Raw genomic sequence first — 20,759 nt, forward strand, 5'->3', positions numbered from 1 at the left:
CCCAACACACACAACCACCACTGGAAAAGCACCTTTGGAACAAGGAGGAGACAGAGGTCATGGTGCTGGGGACTTGCAGATGCACACATAGAAAAAACATCTCTCCCCTGAAGCATTCGGTGGAGAGGTCCCTGAATCCCAAGCAGAATGCCCATTCATTTTTCATGGCCTCTTCTGCATGTGATACAGCACGTGGTTCAAACAGATTAGCGCTAAGGGAGAGATTTATTTTTTTTTCTGGGTAGATAGATATACAAGCCAAACTATTATGACAACTTGATAAATGTAGCTTTTGAAAACGCTTTCTGTCGTAATAATACAACAAACAACAAGGAGGCATGCTGCCAGGCATCATCCATCAGTAGGTGAGCTGCCTGGGAACAGACACAGCCCTGGTGTCACACTAGCTCTTCTCAGTCTGCCAGAGGCTCTAATGTGGCCTCAGGAGCCAAAAAAAAAAAAAAAAAAAAAAAAAAAGAGTCCGCCTTAAAGCTGCATTTTCAAAGCAATTGTAAACAGAATAGGAGGTAGCGTAGACCCACACTGAAAAACAGTGTCATAAGTTGAGGCCTTGACTTAAAAGTGTGTTTCTGGCACAGGTAACATATTTTTGTAACCTCCGTTTCATAATTCAACACCTCTGCTCTATACTAATCTCTCATTATAAAAACATTCTGAATGCTATACCAGCTTGGGGGCCCTGATTTATGTATACAGAGCGAGTTATTAAAACTTAATGTGGAGACCAAATTCAATATACATGGAAATGATGTAGGTTTAGGAATAACATTCTAAGATGACATCCCCTCTGGTTGTTTGATCTTCGCTCAATCATAGGTAACTAAGAAGGCTTCTCTGTACTTTTACAGATTCTTTAGCATCAGCTAAGAGGCTGCATAGCTGTTAAATTAAAATTTAGACTCGTGAAGATATTACAGATTGAAGTTTGGAGTTTGTCCTGGGGGGTTTCAAAATTGGTTTACTTGCTATTATGAGTGTTTGGTATATTCTAAATTGCAACTAGAAAACTCACTGCCAAGTTTTTTTCCAAACAAGTATGATTTGACATATCTCTGCCTGTTCTTCAAAGACAGACAAGCTACAACAAGGCATCAAGTTCTCACAAATATGGGCTGGGGTTATGAAAATGAGGAGTATGCTCATGGAATCAAAAAGACAAAAAAGCAAGAACAATGACATCGTAAACCATCATGATCATGCCCAACTTCTAATGAAGCCAGACTCTGTTCCAAGCAGACTGCTGAGACCATCCAATGAGACAATGTCCAATACATAGTCTGAAAGTGAAAATGAACACCTGTGCAGAGCTTTCTGATGAACAAGTTTTTGTACATGGCCTTCTTATTGACAGTCACTTAACTCACATAGTGAGTGTCCAATCTGAACCAGTACTAAACAAGGCACTGTGAAAGATACAAAAACAATGGCTTCCCTCACACAAATCAAAGTCAAAATTTAGATGAAAAAAGTCCACGTGAGTCCAAAAGGAACACACAATAATATAACTCATAGTGAACAACTAATGAGCATGATCTGGATACTAAATGTAGAAGGAATTGGACAAAGGGACAGGTTGATGAGAGGTGGGGTGAAGATGATATCTAAGGAGGAGTGTCCTATGTGGGCAATACGGGTCCCAAGAGTCTGACACAAGGAAAGGGAACTCAAGAAGCAGCCTTCCCTCCCTATTCCTGCTTTCCAAAGTACTACAGTAGGTTCTTGGCCTTAATAGTCATTTCGATTAATTCACTTAGCATTGGCTGGGTACCTACTATGTGCAAGGCAGGAAGACATAATGAAAAGCAAGATAAAACGTAAGCCCATAGTGCTGATAGTCTAATGGAGGACAGTGTCATAAAAATAACTCTAACACAAGCCAGACTATGTAAAAGTGATTAAAAGTGGTATGAACAAAATGCCATATAAATATTGCAAAGCGAGACAAAGGGCCATGGCTGGAAGTAACTTTAAATCACACTTAGGATTCTGATGGGTGGACACGAGCAGTGAGAGACATTGTAGGTAGAGGTCTCATCAGGAGAGGAGGCGCAGAGCCAACAGAGGCCAGCATTTTGGCAGACTAAGGCACAGTTTTCTAGCTGCCCAGGACTCTTTTCACTTTTTAAAAACATTTTGTTTTCCTTTTGAGTAAGGTTTATTTCACTCAGCATAATGTGTGTGAACACAAAAAGATGAGTTTTAAAATTCAGTATGGGCCAAACTGCATAGATGTGTCTTCATCACCCTTCTCGTGCCATCTGATGTGGACTGCTGCAGGGTTTGTTTTGTTTTGTTTTTTAATTTATTTTCTTTTACTTTCCAAAGACAGAGTATCACCCGATTAGCTCCACAAGCAGCAGACCCAAAAAGTGGTCTTGGCAGGCACCAGAGCCTGCTGGGGCAAATCCCACTCCATGGGGTCAGCCCCCCACTCTGCCAGACCACACAGCAGCTCATCCCCTGTGGTCATGACCAATCCTCACAGTCAGTCAGCCTGAAGGTCAACCCCACCCGCTGATGTGCCAATAGCAATCAAGGCTCAACTACAACAGGAAGGCACACACAACCCACACAAGGAACACTCCTGGAGCACCTGGCTCAGGTGACCAGGGAGATTGTGTCACTGGGCCCCACAGGACACCTACTACATGAGGCCACCCTGCCAAGATGGAGTGAGTACTAGAAAACATGTTTTTGTTTCTTTATTTGCTTTTCTCTCCTGCAGTCTATGTGTTTGATCTCTGAGACCCAGTGCCTAGCAAAGGGCCTCATGTGCTGTTAGCACACCACAAATGTTTACTGAGAAAAGAAAAGAAAGAAGAAGGGAGGGAGGGAGAGAAAGAGAGGGCAAAAAGGAAGGGTCAAAGGGAGAGGGAAGGAGTAGAACAGACAGAAATGCTATAAGGATAATTTTTTGTCATGGAGAATTGTGGGCCTCATATTTGTCCTAATTTTTAAACCCTGAAACTGGATTAAAATCTTTCTATAATAAACTGAAGATGAAAAAATTTAAAATGAAACTAGATAGCTACCAAAGGAAAGAAACCTTGGCTCTTTTCTGTGAACATGTTTATTTTAACATATTTACTCAAAATTGTATTTGTCACTGCAATGCACTTGGTCCCTCTGAAGAATGGTGATGGGTGGGGGCCAGTGGGGTTGCTGCCTTTGGCTTAAGATCCACCAGCAGGAAGGACATGCACTTTATAATACATACACACATGCCATAAGGTTTGCAAATGATCTTATATTTGCTCAGTAGCCAAAAGAGGCAAAGAATGAGAATAAAAACAAATGTGTTTTAGCAACATCAAGTCCAACTTTTCCATCTTCCCCATGAGGAAAATGTATATTATGAAACTCTAGGACTCTCACAACCTCACCCCATACAACCCTGGAGCTGGGGATTTATGAATTATTCTGGCTAGAGACAAAAGTTCTTCAAGCTGCCCTATCATCCAGATGTCCGTTGCAAAATGGGAGCCTGGAGAATCTCATTTTTCTTTAAAACTGTTCACATAAAGAGCAACTTTTGATCCTCTCCCTATTTTGCAGCAGAATGGGGTTTGACTGTGTATGTGGAGGAGAAAGGCTCGCTGTCTCTCGGGGTCACACATTCAAATTAGATTTTAAGGGCACCTTAGGCATTCGTTCAATATAAACATTTATTGAACAACTAGTCTGTTCCAGATTGACATCTGCCCATTTGACATCACAAATGAGCAAACTAAATCCCAGAGAAACTACAACCCAGTCCAATGTCACACAGCTAGCAAACAGGGAGGCCAAGATTCAAAATTAATACTTTGATAAAAAAAATACATAAAGGGGATCATCCACAAAACAGGATAAAGGTTCTCTCAGAGGCAATGAGACACAGGCATGAAAGCAGGGTTCCTAACCATGTGAATCTCTCTGTCTAGGAAAGGGTCTCTATCATGACCAGTGAGTCCTACCCCACAGCCCAGAGGCAGGGATTGGCTCTGCAGCTATTTGAGGTTGGCACAGAAACTTCCAGGCTTAGGCTGATGCTTACACGTAAATATGATGTTACTTTGCATTCCATTCTTATTCTTTCTGCCTCCAGGTAAAGCATCCATCCCCTTATGTATGCAATTCTGGTATCCCTCTTTTCTTGCTCTGAATATCTGGTGTGTCCCTTTAATTTCAATCTCTCTCTCTCTCTCTTTCCCTTCCCTCCCTCTTGACTCCCCCTTCCTCCAGGTCGTGCACCACAACCTGCCTCAGTGGTTGAAATCAAGCAACACAGTGTTAGATAGACTCCCATCTCCTATTGTACAAATTGGACCCAAACAGAGACAATAACAGAATTCAAATACTATTAGGAAGCCATTCTTTTTTTATGTGGAGAGCGCGTAAGGTGGAAAGTTAAACTTCACTCTGTGGACAGGAAATTTAATGAATTTGAGGGGAGGTGGATAAGACAATTTGCATAAACCACCCCTGTCACTGGGCAGTAAGTTAACCATTCACCAACAACCTGGAGGCTTAAAGGGTCTTATTTATAGGCTTACTAATGGAATGGAAGAAAATTTCAGCAATCATTTAGTCCATTTGGCACTTTGGGCAAAGCTGACCTTTACTGATACTAGACAATGGGATAACCACTCAGAAAAGTTTTTGCCTTGTCTCACAGTAGTGCAGGGGCAATCACCACTTCTATGTCCTGACACGCTGATGTCCTTTGCTTTCCTTCCAAATTGCAGACTAGATCACTTCATAGAAATGTGAGTGAGAAATTTAAGCATGAATACATTTCTTTAAATCAGAAAATTCCTTCTTTTCTTCATTATCCCAACCTCTATATTCCCAGAGAACTGGAGACAAACCTCATCATTTCACTATTATCTACTCCAATAGAGCAGCACTTCTACTGCTAGATACACGTTCAAATAATCTGGCGAGTCTTTAAAAAATTATTGACATCAAGGTTCCACCCCCAGAGATTCTAATTTAACTGGTTTTCAGTAGGATCCACATATTTGTATTGTTTATTTTTTAAAGCTCTCCAGGTAACTCTAAAGTACAGCTAGGGTTAAGAACAACTGCTACCGATGTATTACCTATTTACAGAAATGGGAGAAATTATCTTAGTTCTTAAAATATCTTGCAACTATAATCAGTAGAAACTCAGTATAGAAACTTAATAAACTGGTGAATTCCCAAGAGCAGAAGCTTGCTCCTTGGGCTTTTTATCCTTAGTTATACCCAGCAACCTGCCTAATAAGATGTTCAACAAGTATTTACTAAATGAATAAAAATTGAAGTGCTTCAGTCTTGGAAGTTTACAGATTTCTAAGAATTTATCCATTTTCTCTAGGTTATCTAATTTGTTGGCCTATAATTGTTATAATAGTCCTTTATGATTCTTCTAATTTCTGAGGTATCCATTGTAATGTCTCCTCTTATATTTCTGATTTTATTTATTTGCATCTTTTATCTTTTTTCTTAGGTTAGCCAAAGGTCTATTCATTTGTCTTTTCAAAAAAATCCCAACTGTTAGTTTAGTCAATTTAAAATTTTGTTCTCATCTCTATTTGATTTATTTATGCTCTAATCTTTATTATTTCCTTCCTTCTGCTATCTGTGGGCTTAGTTTGTTCTTCCTTTTCTAGTTCAGACCAGTAACAAATAAGAAAATTGAAGCAATAATAAAAAACCTCTCAGCAAAGAAAGACCAGGACCTAATAGCTTCATTGATGAAGTCTACTAAACATTGAAAAAACAATACCAATTCTTCTTAAATGTTTTCAAAAAATAAAAGAAGAGGAAACATTTCCAAACTAATTTTATGAGGCCAACACCACTCTGATACCAAAGATAGACAAAGACACCACAAGAAAACTATAGACCAATATCCCTAATGAACATGGATACAAAAATATTCAATAAAATTCTAGCAAACTGAATTCAACAGCATATTAAAAAGATTATACACCATGACCAAATAGGGTTTATTCCTGGGATGCAAGGATGGCACAAAATATGCAAATAAGTCAATATGATACACCATATTTACAGAATGAAAGATAAAAACACATGACGATCTCAGAAAAAGGATTTGAAAAAATTTAACCATTTATGATTAAAACAAACAACTCTCAACAAAATAGGTATAAAATGAACTTACCACAACACAATAAAGACCAGATATGAAAAGCCCACAGCTAACCTCAAAATCAATGGGAATATTCCATTGTATATGTGTACCACAATTACTCAGCCATAAGAAAAGATGAAATACTGTCATTTGTGACAACATGAATAGGTGTTGAGATTATTGTGCTCAGTAAAATAAGTCAGATGGAAAAAGTTGGGAACCATATGATTTCACTCACATGTGGGATATAAAACTGAAAGTAACAAAAGAAGAACAAAAACAAAAACTCATAGACACTGACAACAGTATGGTGGTTACCAGAGGGAAAGGCAGGTGGGAAGATGGTAGAAGAGGGTAAAGGGGCTCAAATATATGGTGATAGAAGGAGAACTGACTGGGTGGTGATACACAATGCAATATATAGATGATGTATTATAGAATTGTACACTTGAGACATATAATTTTACTAGCCAATGTCACTCCAATAAATGTAATCAAAATTAAAAAAATATCAATGGGGAAAATCTGAAAGCTTTTCCTCTATGACCCCATACAAGCAAGGAGGACTGCTGTTACCTCTTCCATTTAATATAGTACCAGGAGTCCGAGTTAGAGCAACCAGACAAGAAAAAGAACTAAATGGCATCCAAATTGAAAGAAAAGAAATAAAATGATCTCTGCAGATGACATGATCCTATGTGTAGAAACCATAAAGACTCAACAAAAAGACGGTTAGAACTAACAAATGAATTCAAGAAAGTTGCAGAATACAAAATTAACATATAAAAACTGGTGCCATTTCTATATAATAACAACCAACTACCAGAAAAGGAAATTAAGAAAGCATGCCCATTTACAACTGCATAAAAAAAATACTCCATAATAAACTTGACCAGTGAGGTGAAAGACTTATACCCTGAAAACTATAAAACATTGATGAAGAAAACTAAAGAAGATACAGATAAATAGAAATATGTTCAAGTATTGGGAGAATTAATACTGTTAAAAGTCCATACTCCTAAAGGGTTCTACAGGTCCAAAAGATCCCAAATAGCCAAACTAATCCTGAGAAGGAAAAATAAAGCTGGAGGCATCACACTTCCTGATTCCAAACTAAGTTACAAAGTTGTAATATCAAACAGTATGGTATTACATAAAAGCGGACATACAGGCCAAAGGAACAGATTAGAGAGTCCAGAAATATAGCTACACATGTAATGGTCAACTAAGCTTTGACAAGGGTGCCAAGAACTCACAAGTGGGTAAGGATGGTCTCTTCAATAAATGATGTCAGGAAAACTAGATATCCACACTCAGAAGAATGAAATTGGACTCTTATTATACACCAAATACAAAAGTGAACTCAAAAATGGAGGAAAGATTAAATGTAAGACCTCAAACTGTAAAGCTACTAGAGAAAAACAGGGGGAAAAAAAGCTTCTTGACATTGGTCTTGGTACTGAAAGCACAGGCAGCCAAAGCAAAAATAGACAAGTGGGACTAGAACAAATGAAAAAACTCCTGTGCTGCAAAGAAAACAATCACCAGAGAGAAAAGGCAACCTATGTAATGGGAGACAGTATATGAAGACAGTATATGAAGACAGTATATATATGTATGCATATATGTATGTATATGAGATAAGGGCTTAATATCCAAAATACATATGAAACTCCTACAACTCAATAGTTAAAAAACCAAATAACCCAATTAAAAAACAGGGTAAGGTCCTGAACAGATGTTTTCAAAAAGATGCCATACAAATGTACAACACGCATATGAAAAGGTGCTCAACATCACTCATCATCAGGAAAACGCAAATCAAAACCACAAAGAGATATCAGCTCATTCCTGTTAGAACGATTATTATCAAAAGACAAAAGATAACAAGGGTTGGTGAGGATGTAGAGAAAAGGCAACACTACACTGTCGGTGAAAACATAAACTGATGAAGCCATTATGGAAAACAGTATAGAGGCTCCCCCCAAATTAAACATGTAACTACTATATGATCCACCAACCTCACTTCTGGGTGTATATATCCAAAGGAAATGAAATTTGGATCTTGATGAGATATTTGCATCCATGTGCACTGCAGCATTATTCATAATAATCAAGACGTTGAAAAAAAACCTAAATGTCCCTTGACAGATCAATGAATAAAGAGAATATACACACAATGGAATATTATTTAGTCTTAACAAACAAGGAAATCCTGCCATTTGTGACAACATGGAGGAGCCTGGAGGACATTATGCTACATGAAATAAGCCAGACACAAAAAGAGAAATACTGCACGATCTCACTTATATGTGGAATCTAAAATAGCCAAACACATAGAAGCGGAGAGTAGAGTGGTGGTTTGCCAGGGGCGGAGGAGAGGGGGGAATAAGAAGTTAGTCAAAGGACACAAAGTTTCAGTTACACAAGATGAATGAGTTCTGGAGATCCAATACACAGCATGGTGACAATAGTTAACAATACTCTATTGTATACTTGAAATTTCCTAAAAGGACAGACTTTAAATCTACACACACACACACACACACACACACACACACACACACACACACACAGTAACTATGGAGTGGTGACAAATAATTTATTTAGCTTGATTGTGGTGATCTTTTTACAACATATACATATAATCAAAACATCAAGTTGTACACCTTAAATATATATATAATTTATTGAGATGTCAAACATATCTCAATAAAGTAGTTAAACAAAAAAAATTGTGCAGAAATAAAAACTTTAGAAGAGCTATTGAACTAACCAAATAAGGAATTTTTAAATAAATAGAAATAGCCAAGAGTTACAGATTTTCAATATGGCTAGTAAAGGTTATGGACACCAAACACATTTCCAGCCATCTTTCATTCCAACAAACAGGTTTATGGAATAAACCAGGCCATAAATTGGTCCCAAACATTCAGTCATTGGCCTTGGTGGATTCTCCTCCTTGAAAGGAGATCAGATCTTGGAACAAAATATTCCTCTAAGATATATGACCTGGAATATTAGAAGTCCTGGTAATACATTTAGAGTAGGCTTTGACCCAAAAAGTAAAAGGAAGGCAACCGCAAACTCTCAAACATAAATTCCAAAATGTGAACTCTCCTTTAACACAATGAAAAGACCACCTCATATAAATGACATGAGTAGTTGGACCCACTCTGAACTTGTATATCTTTCTTTTAAACAAAAACTCAAACATTTCCAAGGAAAACAAGGTTGATAACATGCAATACTAGATGAAGAAAAACAGATAAATCTTGCTTTGGGGCTCACTTGAACTGAAAGTTCTAAAACCTCTTAAAACAAGTCCTGTTAGCCTTAATTGGATGTTATGCTAGAGATGAGATGACTTTAAAAGAAAAAAATATTTGTTTAAGAAGCCAAATCTTAATGTGAAAATTTTTCTTTTGGTATTTATTATTATATGGTATAGAAATTAATTGCTAGCTAAAGTTTATATTAGTGTAAGTATCAATATTTTTATGGGAGGAAAATTGTGTTTGCAATTAAAAAATCAGAGACTTTAGCTTACTTTCCCTTAGCTCAATTATTATGAAATGAGATGATTAGAATGATCTTCCCAATTCCTGTGAGATAAGATTCTTTGGGGTTATTTATTTTAATTTTGGCAGCCATATCCCTTCAGAATAATACCATAATCTTACTTTTTTTAAGGCACCTCCATAGCAAGACAATTTTATCTTGTTTATCTAATAATTTTATTCAACTCAAAATTTTTATTCAATTCAAAATTTATTAACTTTAAAAAAAAATTAAAGTTTATTGGGTTGACTTCTAAAGAGTGCTTTTATCTTTAGGCTATTTTTTGCTCTTTGGATATAAAGTTGATAAGCCCTTCTTTTAATCCATTGGGATTTAACAAAATATTTATGCTCTTAACGGATTAATGCATCTATAATATTATTCTAGTAATCCATACTATTAACTAGTCTGCAGATTAATTTGTATTTCAGAAAGTAAGAAAGGTCATGAAAGGCCTTTAAATGTTTTTCAGCCACCAATGCAAAGGTTGGCATCACATTTAAGATCATTTAACTGTCTGACTCGTTGCCATCTCAGATAAGCAGCAGTTTTTCCCCTTTGACCTAGGTCTTGGCAAAGGCCTACTACAGTGGTACACAAGACGTTAAAACACAGTATTCTGAAGTGCCTTACTCATCTGGAACTCCTTATGGGGCTAAATTAACTGGCTGAAGACAAACCTAGAGCTCTCAGAGACAGACCTATAGTATTAAATTAAATATATATTTAAATAATTTAGGTCGAAAAGGATTGTTTCCACTAAACAACACACAATACCAGGTCAACCAGCCAAATTAATTTGCTAAAACTATTATTTCAGAGTATTTGAAGGAGAAGAACCGGAAAGAGAAGAAGCAGCTTCTCAAGGTAGTTGTTACATTGTTTAAATTCACTGGACATAAAATAAAGGACCATCATAAAGTACAACTGGGTATAGTCAGTTTTCTAATTTAAAAATAAAATTAATTAATTAATTAATTAATTAATTAATTAATTTTAAAAAGCAGACATTACCTACCACTTGGTGATACAAGACTGCCAATGGTTGCATCATCAGAGTTACTCAATGAAACCTAATATCATCATACAGAAATTAGCAAATGTTCCAGAGAAAAGTTTCTACAGCGCCTTCCTTTTTTGCTCAAACCAGGGATACAGGTAAAGGCCACTAGCAATGCTCCAGTGTCAGAAACTGGGAAAAGCAAGCACATTTTACTTTCTGTGAACCTCAGAAAAAGGATGGGGGAGAAGCCAAGGAAAGAAATCTGCTCAGTTGTTCCCTGGGTCAGTGCTTTTATCCCCAGCATCAACTACTGCCAGTGGAGTGTGCAGAAGGATTTAACTTTTAATGCTTGTCTGTATTTTCACTCTGCTTTGCCTCCACTGATTAAAAGAAAAAAAAAATCCCTGTAACCTTCAAACGATCACCCTGAGAAGATGCTCTCTACTTAGAAAGTTAACCAACCCTCCTTACAAGCTCCCAGTCCATCAGGGAACATCACTAACACCGGAAGTTGAGTAGTTGCTATCTATGTCTTAAAATCTGAATAATTTAGCTCTCTTTACAGCTTTATCACGTAGGGAATAATTATTAGTTGGTAGACTTAAAAATATCATACCTTGCTCTGAGAGAGCATATGATCAGGGCTGAAAAATTGGCCTGGCAGGTTAATTCAGCAGGTAGAGGGGTTTTATTTGGGCTGAATTTGAATTCTTACCATTAGACTACTACACACATTCCAGTCACCTGCTGGGTCTCTAAGGACACATACTTTCATAACCTCTGATTTTCCCAAGAGTATAAGGTGACTGAATTGGAATTCAAATGCCTAAAGCTGGAGTGTAGAGATGAGAGAAAACTTATGAAGTTCACTAGCCATTAAACATGAAAAAGAAAGCCATAGAAGACCATCCACGGTAGATTTAAAAATGGTCCCATTTCTTCAGCCTCCCTATATCGCATGTCTTTCCACTTAATGTTTTCATGTTCTCACTTTGGCTGTTTGACTCTGGACTTGGCCAAGTGACTTAATTTGGCCAATGTGTATTTTAAAAAAATCGTTACAGGGTTGTTTATCTATGCCCCAGCACATATTTTGACACCATTCTTCCAGAGGGCTTGTATTGTAAGGTCAGTTTATGCTCAGCTGTACTCATTCTGGTTCTCTTGAGACAAACAACTCATTGGACGCTTCAGCCATTGAGTCTGTTCTTTTAATATTTCTTTATGTTCTTACTGGATTTGAAAATGTAATCTGTTTGGAGGTTTTTTTTCCCTTCCTCAAGTCCCTAAAGAATGGGTGGTTTGCCCCTCTCCCCATTTTGTAGCTTCCTTTCCAGCTCAGTGTGTGTTTACTGAATGTACTTTTTTCAACCTTTGAAAGTCAAATAGAGACATGTATTCTATACATGTATCATTTTAGAATTTACATTCTATGGTTGCAATCCATTATCAGTACATGACAACTGATATCTTCTATAGTATCATACTAAAATCTTAACAACTGGAGATCTAATTTACCACATGACAAAAATAGCATTTTTGAATTTCACATAACATCAACATTTGGTAAAATGCTGAATGACATAATTTTCCTTGTGATATTAATTTGTTCCTTAAGTTGCTTCTCAGTCTCTTACTCAATAAAACATTCTCACAATGTGACACTCACATCACTGAGCCAATATGAAAGTTCCCATGCATTTCTTACTAGTTTTGTGAGACATATGTTTTGGCTCATCCCTAAAGAACACTTGAGCATGCTAATTTGAGAAAACTACATAATAGGAACATTCCAAATTTGTACTTTACTCATGCATGTTTGGCTTTACTCATGCATGTTTATTATCAGTTATGCCTCACGAAGTGCTATCACCATGTAGCGTCATGTAGTGCAGACTGAGGACATTTTTGATGTTCAAGGTTAAGAGAACAGGTGAATCATAAGGATGAAAGGCCTATTCTTTCTTATCAGCTCAGGGATCTGGTTTGATATGAAGTTGGCCTCCAAGGAAGACAAACAATCCAACAGACCCATCTTCAGTGCAGACCCAGATATTGGAATAGCTGAATACCAGAACTGATCTGGTCTCTTGCATGATATGCCCTTTGACCATTTCCCCAGGGTATGTCATTCCCACTGGGACCTGCCTGGAACCAAAATGAACTGCAGTTATCAATGGATTCAGTGAAGAAACATCTATTGAGCTCCTAATATCTGTCAGACCCTGTGCAGGCCTGGGGGATACAGAAAGGAATAAGACTCAGACCCCGATTTCAAGAAATTCTCACTCTTAGTAGAATAAGTCGACATTTTCCTGAACTGACATTTCACCACTTTTCTGCCGTTTGTTTATGAAAAGCCCAGAAGAATCAGCAGATGTATATTTTTTCCTTCTTCTGTTTTATGTTTTATAATGTATAATAATTTTAATCAAACCTCTTACTTGCCACACATAACACTTTTCACTGTCAAATAAAATATTTCAGTAAAAAAATACCATGGTACTTTGTATTTTACGGTTTGGAGAAAAATCTAGTCATTGACCACACAGTTCAAGCAGGTATGAATTACTACTTATTCTACGTGAAGACTTTTGATTTTAGCACCTCAGGCCTTTTCCGTTCAGCTTAGAAACCATTGATCACTCTCATGTCCACCTTCATCATCATCGCTGTCACTATTCGTGCCAATTCCCATTGCATTTCTACTCTCCCATGTCTTCTTATAGTCAAACCTCATCCTTCATTGAACAGAATGATCTTAGGGAACTTCTGGCCACTACAACATATAAAAAAACTAAACCAACATACCATTCATTTGCAAAGGACTTGGTAACACTGGAATCCAACATAAGCTTAATATGCTATTAATGTTAGTATTGTTGCTATTATTGTCACCATAAATAAGGTGGTGCAAAAAGCATATATTGTGGAACGAAAGGTACTAGACCCACTTCTATGCATAAATTCTTCTAGTTCTAGTATAAAAACACAAAAAAATTTCCGTGGTAAATGAGATAAATTCTTATTACCATATGAATACAGAAATACCTAGCTGGAAAGGCACATATTTAATTCTTTGCACGTTCCTTTTATGCCTCGAACCTGCCACCTCTGGGCCTTACAGAAGCCCCACTTTGGGTACAGGACTTACTTGCTGCTGAGACAACGCCTGAGTGAGTAGGAGGCTCCGCCACCGCAGGTGCGGGAACACTCGCTCCACGGGCCCCAGGCATCCCACAGGCTGTCCCTGTCCTCCTCGGAGCGCGTTGTCCTGGAGCTCTGTAAGAAACAAGAGGGTGGTCAGTACCATGTCCCCGGCACACCCTGAAACATGTGTCCTAAAAGCTGGGTGGCCTGTATGGACATCCATGGTGGCCTGTCTGGGGATGAAAGCGTGCATCCAATTCTTTCTAATTTAATAATGTGTATATGTTTGGGGAGAAGGATGTTTGAGTTTGAGGACCCTGAGCCATACATGAAGGGGGCAAGGGATTGTACTAATAGAGCAAATGGAAAAGGGGGCCAAAAAACAGGAATCTGGGTTAGGGGAAGATAAATTGCAATAGAGTCACAATTTTGCCCAGGGTTCATGGGTCTACTCTGTCTCTTTTGAGAAGAGAGAAGCGAGAAGTGAGAAGAGAGATTTGCTCATTAGAATAACTGCATGAAGTAACTTTAGTAGAGTAGAGGTTGACTTTAGACAGGGAGAAGTGATTGTTATTAACAGTTTTCCTAGTGAAATCCGCATCTACTGTAAGGAAAGTTGTTATGTACAGGCCTCAATGTTGTGCTTCACATTTCTTATAAAGAAGAGTCAAAGATAAAATTTGTGCCACCGTTAAAAGAAAAGGCTCCAGATTTAGAAAGCATCCTGTTTGGATATGGATTCTGTTTTTTTATTATGTGTCCTTCAGCAATTAACTTACCACCTCCTTATAACTTCAAAATCTCTATAAATGGAGATAATGTAACTACGCTACTACATATGTGTGTGCAGGCACGCTCGCGCGCGTGCACACACACACACACACACACACACACACACACACACACCCCCCATATAGGATTAACTAAATGAATTTAGGACTAGTTCCAGAGTAAAGCACTAATAAATATTGCCTATAATTACTATGTTATTATAAATTGAGAATATGTCATGTATGTATACACAATTATGTCAGTCTGCTCAGCTGCAATAAGAAAATACCAGGCTAGGTGGCTTAAACAACAGTAATTCATTTTCTTATGGTTCTAGGTGCTTAAATCCAAGATCAGGGTGCCAGCACGGACAGGTTCTGGTGAGTGCTCTAATCTCAAGTTGGAGAGGGCTCCTTTTCATGGTGCGCTCACATGACCTCCACTTTGCATTGGCATGGAGAGTGAGCAAGTTCACTGGTGTCTTCTGATAAGGGCCCTAATCCCATCATGAGGGTGCCACCCTCATGATCTCCTCTAAACCTAATTATCTCCCAAAGGCCCCATCTCCAAATACCATCATATTCGGGGTTAGGGCTTTAATATATGACTGGGTAGAGGGCGCAATTCAGTCTCCAGCAACAGTTCTACAAATAGCTAATGTAAATTGTGGCTAAATTGTTGTACTGAATAAACCAAATGTGATATCCAAACACTAAAGTTTTCTTCTTGTGTCAATCAAAGACATACTCGTACATATGACAACTATTACAATTCCAAAACTGTTTAGAATGTGCACATTAGCCAATATGCCAATTTCATCTTCAATTTTCTCTCTGAAGAGAGCGTAGGCAGTGTGGGATGCTGGGAGAGCTTGGGGCAGGTAACAGCGGGAGGGTAACCTCTCACAAAGCATTCTGAAAACTTGAGATGATATAAGTAAAGTGACCAGCACCTTGGAGGCTCACAAATAGCTCTTATCATTTTCAAATTAATTTCTCATGCCCTAGTTATACTCAGGGTTGTATCATCCAAACAGGAGGGGCCCCTGAAAAAGGAAAGAACATCTTCTTGCCCCCAGAAAACTATTTATTTTGCAGTAATAGGATTGTTGACAATTCAGTTGCTATGGGGCTCAGTTGTCATATTGATGACTTCTTAGAAGTTTAAATTGGTATAAATTAACTCAGAAATCTGGCCTTCGAGTGCTATATCATGGATTGACTAACAGTGTTGTTTAGATTCTTAAATCATTTGAAAGGGCTATGCTATGGGCATTTGTTAAGAGCAGGGAGCATGGGCCTGTTTAGCCTGGGGTAGAAGACTGGCTGCAGATTGCCCAGCTGAGCTGTCTTTATGCTTCAGGTTTCTTACCATAAAATAGGGATAACAAAAATATTAACATTACTGAGACATTAAGAGGATTAAAATAGTTAATACATAAAAAACTGAAGGCAACAAAGGAATAAGACAAACAAAGAAAGAAACAAAAACTCATAGACACAGATAACATTTTAGTGGTTCCCAGAGGGTAAGCAGGGATGGGGGTGGTAGAAGAGGGTAAAGGGGGGCAAATATATGGTGACGGAAGGAGAACTGACTCTGGGTGGTGAATACATAATGCATATATAGATGATGTATTACAGAACTGTACACTTGAAACCTATGTAGTTTTGTTGACCATTGTCACCCCAATAAACTTTAACAATAAAAAAAACACGCATAAGGTGGGAACAACCCAAATGTCCACTGGTAGCTGAATCGATAAGCAAATTGTGGGCTATACATAGAATGTGGTACATACATAATATTCATCCTGAAAAAGGAAGGAAATTCTGACACATACTACTACATGGATAAACTTTGAGGACATTATGCAAAGTGAAATAAACCAGACACAAAAGGACAAACATATAAGTCCACTTATATGAAGTACCCAGAGCAGTCAAATTCACAGAGACAGAAAGCAGAGGGGTGGTTGCCAGGGGCAGGAGAATGGGGATATATACAAAGTTTCAGTTTGAGACCATGAAAATAATTCTGGGGATGGATGGTCTTGATGGTTGCCAAATGTACTTAATATCACTGAACTGTACACTTAAAAAGATTAAAATAATACATTTTGTTACATGTGTTATACCACAACAAAAATACATATGTACATTTTTAAGAGCTCACAGGGACAAAATAAGCATTTATTTATAAATATTTGTTGCCATTGTTATTGTTATTAATGTTGTATATTATTGACATCATTTATCAACATACATGGGCTCCGAAAGATTCTAGGAGGCACACTGGGAAGGTACGAATGTTTCTTGTGCTGACCTCAGCTGAGGCATTGCATTTGTAAGGTGCCATCTCCCTGAAAACCCTGACTTTCCCACAGCAGAATCTCCCAGCCACTTGTCACACTGCTTGGCCTGGTGATGTGATCTGCCATCATGTTTGAGGTTCCTATAACATGTGGCAAAAAATGAGTAACAGAAACACATTGGTTACTGCAAAGCCTGTCCTTTCTAACTGAAGTATTTCTTGAACTCCAAAGCCTGATTTTTAGGATTACTAAAATCAATGTCTAACCATCGCAAAGTGGGGTACTGTTTCCAGAGCTTAATTAAATAGGGAGACAGAAAAAACTCTCTGCCAATGAAGTATACACACTGAGTCTCTTCTCCATACACCCATTAAATTCATTGCTTAGATTTTTAAAAAGTGTATGGTGCATCTCTGATTCCCTTTGTGTTTGCTCTGTGTGATTGGAAGATGGTTCTGTTGAGAGTACTTGTCCAATGCAGTAACTGTTTGTGTGACAAACATACACTGTACAATGCAATTTCCCTCATTTTATTAAAATTAACTGTGACAGAATGAAAACCAACATCTCAAATGCTAGGATTCATGAAGTAATTAAAATGAACAAGATGAGTGATACTATCCAATTACTACAACTGCAAAAAAGAAAGAAAGAAAAAGTCCACATGTGGCATTCACATGTGAACTCTATTTCCATGTGAGATAAGAACACCAGGATGCCAAATCCTTGGGAGGTTTCTTTCTGGCTGCTCTCTGGATAAGATATTTAGGAAGTAATGTATAACTGAGATTTTGTTTTTCTAGAGAAGCAAATTGTTTCAAACTCTGTGCTAAGGTTGCTTGATATTTTTCATGTGCCTTGTCTAAAGAGACACTAAAATGGCTCTAAGGTGAGGTTTCACTGACTAAACATCTTACCTCATCATAAGTTACAAGTTTCAGCACAACCGGGCATATCGAGTGAGTGCCCACATTTCTCTGAAAGAGCTTGCGCGCTAACCCAGAAGCGAGTCATGGACTATTTCTTAAACGGGAACAAGCAGTTCATTCCAACTCAATCCATCTTTAATGTTAGAATAAAGTGATTTTTCTCCTTTTTAACTGTATCAGATTTTTACCTCTATAACCAAAAATGACATTTCAGCAATGTCTTAAGGACATTTAAGACCTAGAAGTATTTGCTGATTATAATTTTTAAGAGGGCCTTCAACATAAACAACTTTTGTGCCTGGTCCAGGTGGGATCCATGCATACTTCTCTCTTACTTTTGAATGTGCAGCCCACTTCACTCCACAGAATTTTTTTTAAAGGGTAAAATTTGAATTGCATCTAACAAAAGAAATGGAGGCAGAAGGAAATAGAAATAATGAGTTGCATAAAAGAAATGATGTTTGCTTCTGAAATCAGAATTCTAAGCTTTTCTAATATTTCCCAGCCAATGTTTCTCATTTAATTTCAATCACATCAAACTAATATTTTGATCTCAATATCTGAGAAACAAGGTCATGAATACTATAAAAACACAGTGATCAAGAGATTATCCCTGACCCCACTGCTGGGAATTTCAGTGACAGTATCAGGTGAAAGGATGGTCTCCAGCTATTAACTAATTAAGAACCATGAAATTCTGTATGTAAGCCAATGTTTCACCAGTAGGAGATTTATCAGAAAAGATCCAAACTGCATCTGATATTGAACTTGATGGGAAAAGTCCATTATAAGTCCCATTCTTATTGCAGCACTAATTTTACTTCATAGTCATTGGATGGGTTAGAATGGACAATTGGCACCTCTTTTGCACCAGCGTTTTAGAAATCCAGTAAACATTGAGAGAAGAAAGGCCTGTGTCTTGGTTCTATAATCCTATGAAAATTAAATTGAATATTTCCCTTGAGTTATTCAATTTAGAAAAAGTCTAGCTATTTCTAGACCTTTGGTGCCACATGATGATCTTTGAATGTAGCACTGATGATGACTCCTAAGTCAACTACTTGTTGAAAACTCATCCACCAACTCCCCAGTTACATCCATCCATTGCTCCCGGTCAGTTAAGTGGCTCTATGCCTCAGCCAATGCCAATTGCATGGAATATACAGGCATGCCTCATTTTATTGTGCTTCTTTTTACTGCATTTCACAGATGTGTTGTTTGCAAACTGAAGGCAAACCCTCCACCAGCAAAAAGATTATGACTCCCTTTATTGCAAGACCTGCTTTATTATGGTGGTCTGGAACCAAGCCTGCAATATCTCCAGGGTATGCTTTCAGATTGTGGCCATAGATCATTAAGTACCTCCTAGGAGTATTAGAAGAAGATGAGAAGAGCTTCTCTAAATCCATCAATGTCAGAATGGTATCATTTTCTCGCCATTACTGGCTTATCTAAACGTGGTTTTCATCTGATAGTTTTGCGGTTGATTTCAGAGCCAAATGGAGCAACCAATGCTCAGGTAATCAGCTTTAAGCCTGACAGCTACAAGTAGTTAAACACCTTGAGTAATCACATGAAGCAATAGTTCCCTGCCTCTTACTACCCAGTAGATATTTAACCTTAGAATGACTTCCTGTGCCGCTTTATCCAGGAACCTCTATTACTGAAACCTGGACAGGTCATCAAGGACTTATGAAAGGATGTTGTAGGACAAAGCATAAATTAGAAATAAAAAGACTCTAGTGTTATATTTGTTCAGACACACACACGCATATACAGAGTACTTGGAAAATATTTTTTCCAAATGTTTTCAGAAGAGGTCAAGCTATATGAAAACGAAAGTAGGTGCTGAGGAAATGGATGATAGGTTTTTGTAAAATTGAAGTCATACAACAGATGAAGTTGTATTATAAGCAAAGTGGTTTTCAGACATCAATAGACCCTCAAAAGTAGCAATATGGGTAATGGGACAAGGCAAAGAATGGTTCTTCCTGTTTCAAGATGAGCAAGAAGTTACCCGAGTCTCTGGTTTTCCTTTCCTTCCAGACAGAGAGCATTTAAGCTTAAGCCATATGAGCTGTGTATGTGACTGTACAAAATGGATGTCACACACCTCTAAATTTAAAAGGGCAGGACCTCCAGTGATGAGACAGCCGTTTATCCTGCGGCGTGCCCATGCAAAGTGGAGAAATCTATACACAGAAACATCCCGTCCATGGACCAAGCTTTGGAAATGAATCTGCGGATTCCATTTTTAGCTCCCCTCCACACATCAGGTCTCTATAAATCTTATCTAATCCTTGGCTTCTTGAACAACTTGGAATACTGGTTCTGCCGCCAACTGTACGTGGTCGGGGTTGTGATTCCCTGCTCCTGAGAGCTTACAGACGTTAGGCAGTAACTGGGCTCTTGTAAAAGTCCATTAGCTTTTTGATGTACTTTCTGAAAGAGCAGTGTGCGTGGAGACTGAGGCATGCGCCTTCCCAGATAGTTGCTGCTAGCTTTGCTGAGGAAATTCGGTTCATCTGGTTCTTATCACCGCTGCACTGCTGGGGGATATGATGAACTGCCAGTGACACAGCGCACGGTCTTTCAGAGGCCGCTGCATAAAGCCTGTCCCTTGCTACTGAGGAGAAAAGTCAATCCTGTAACAGGGTGAAAAGCTTGATGGGCACAGAAGAACTTTTGGGCACCTATCTGTTTTCCTTTCATTGCGCATGCGTGCACATTCCCGTTTTCATATTCCTGTCAGGGCATCTAACTGCACCTACGCCTAGAGCATTGGCGGTGAGGGAAAAATGCTGGCATTGACTAAGTACCTATGTGCCAGGAAGCATGCCAGGATTTGCACAAATTATCATAGTTAATACCCATAATGAGCCAATGTCG

At 38.1% G+C, this 20,759-nt stretch overlaps 1 protein-coding gene across 3 annotated transcripts in view; it reads right to left on the reverse strand.

The window, feature by feature from the left end:
• Nucleotides 1-20,759, reverse strand: part of ADAMTSL1 (ADAMTS like 1) — a 909,537-nt gene that overhangs the window by 352,491 nt on the left and 536,287 nt on the right. For all 3 annotated transcript variants that reach the window (XM_019659072.1, XM_019659074.1, XM_019659073.1), the window contains one exon: nucleotides 13,861-13,988. In XM_019659072.1, coding sequence (XP_019514617.1) covers nucleotides 13,861-13,988 — 128 coding nt within the window. The remainder of the gene's footprint in view (nucleotides 1-13,860; nucleotides 13,989-20,759) is intronic.

The sequence above is a fragment of the Hipposideros armiger genome, unplaced genomic scaffold (genome assembly GCF_001890085.2).
Source record: "Hipposideros armiger isolate ML-2016 unplaced genomic scaffold, ASM189008v1 scaffold_294, whole genome shotgun sequence".
Taxonomy (NCBI): domain Eukaryota; kingdom Metazoa; phylum Chordata; class Mammalia; order Chiroptera; family Hipposideridae; genus Hipposideros; species Hipposideros armiger.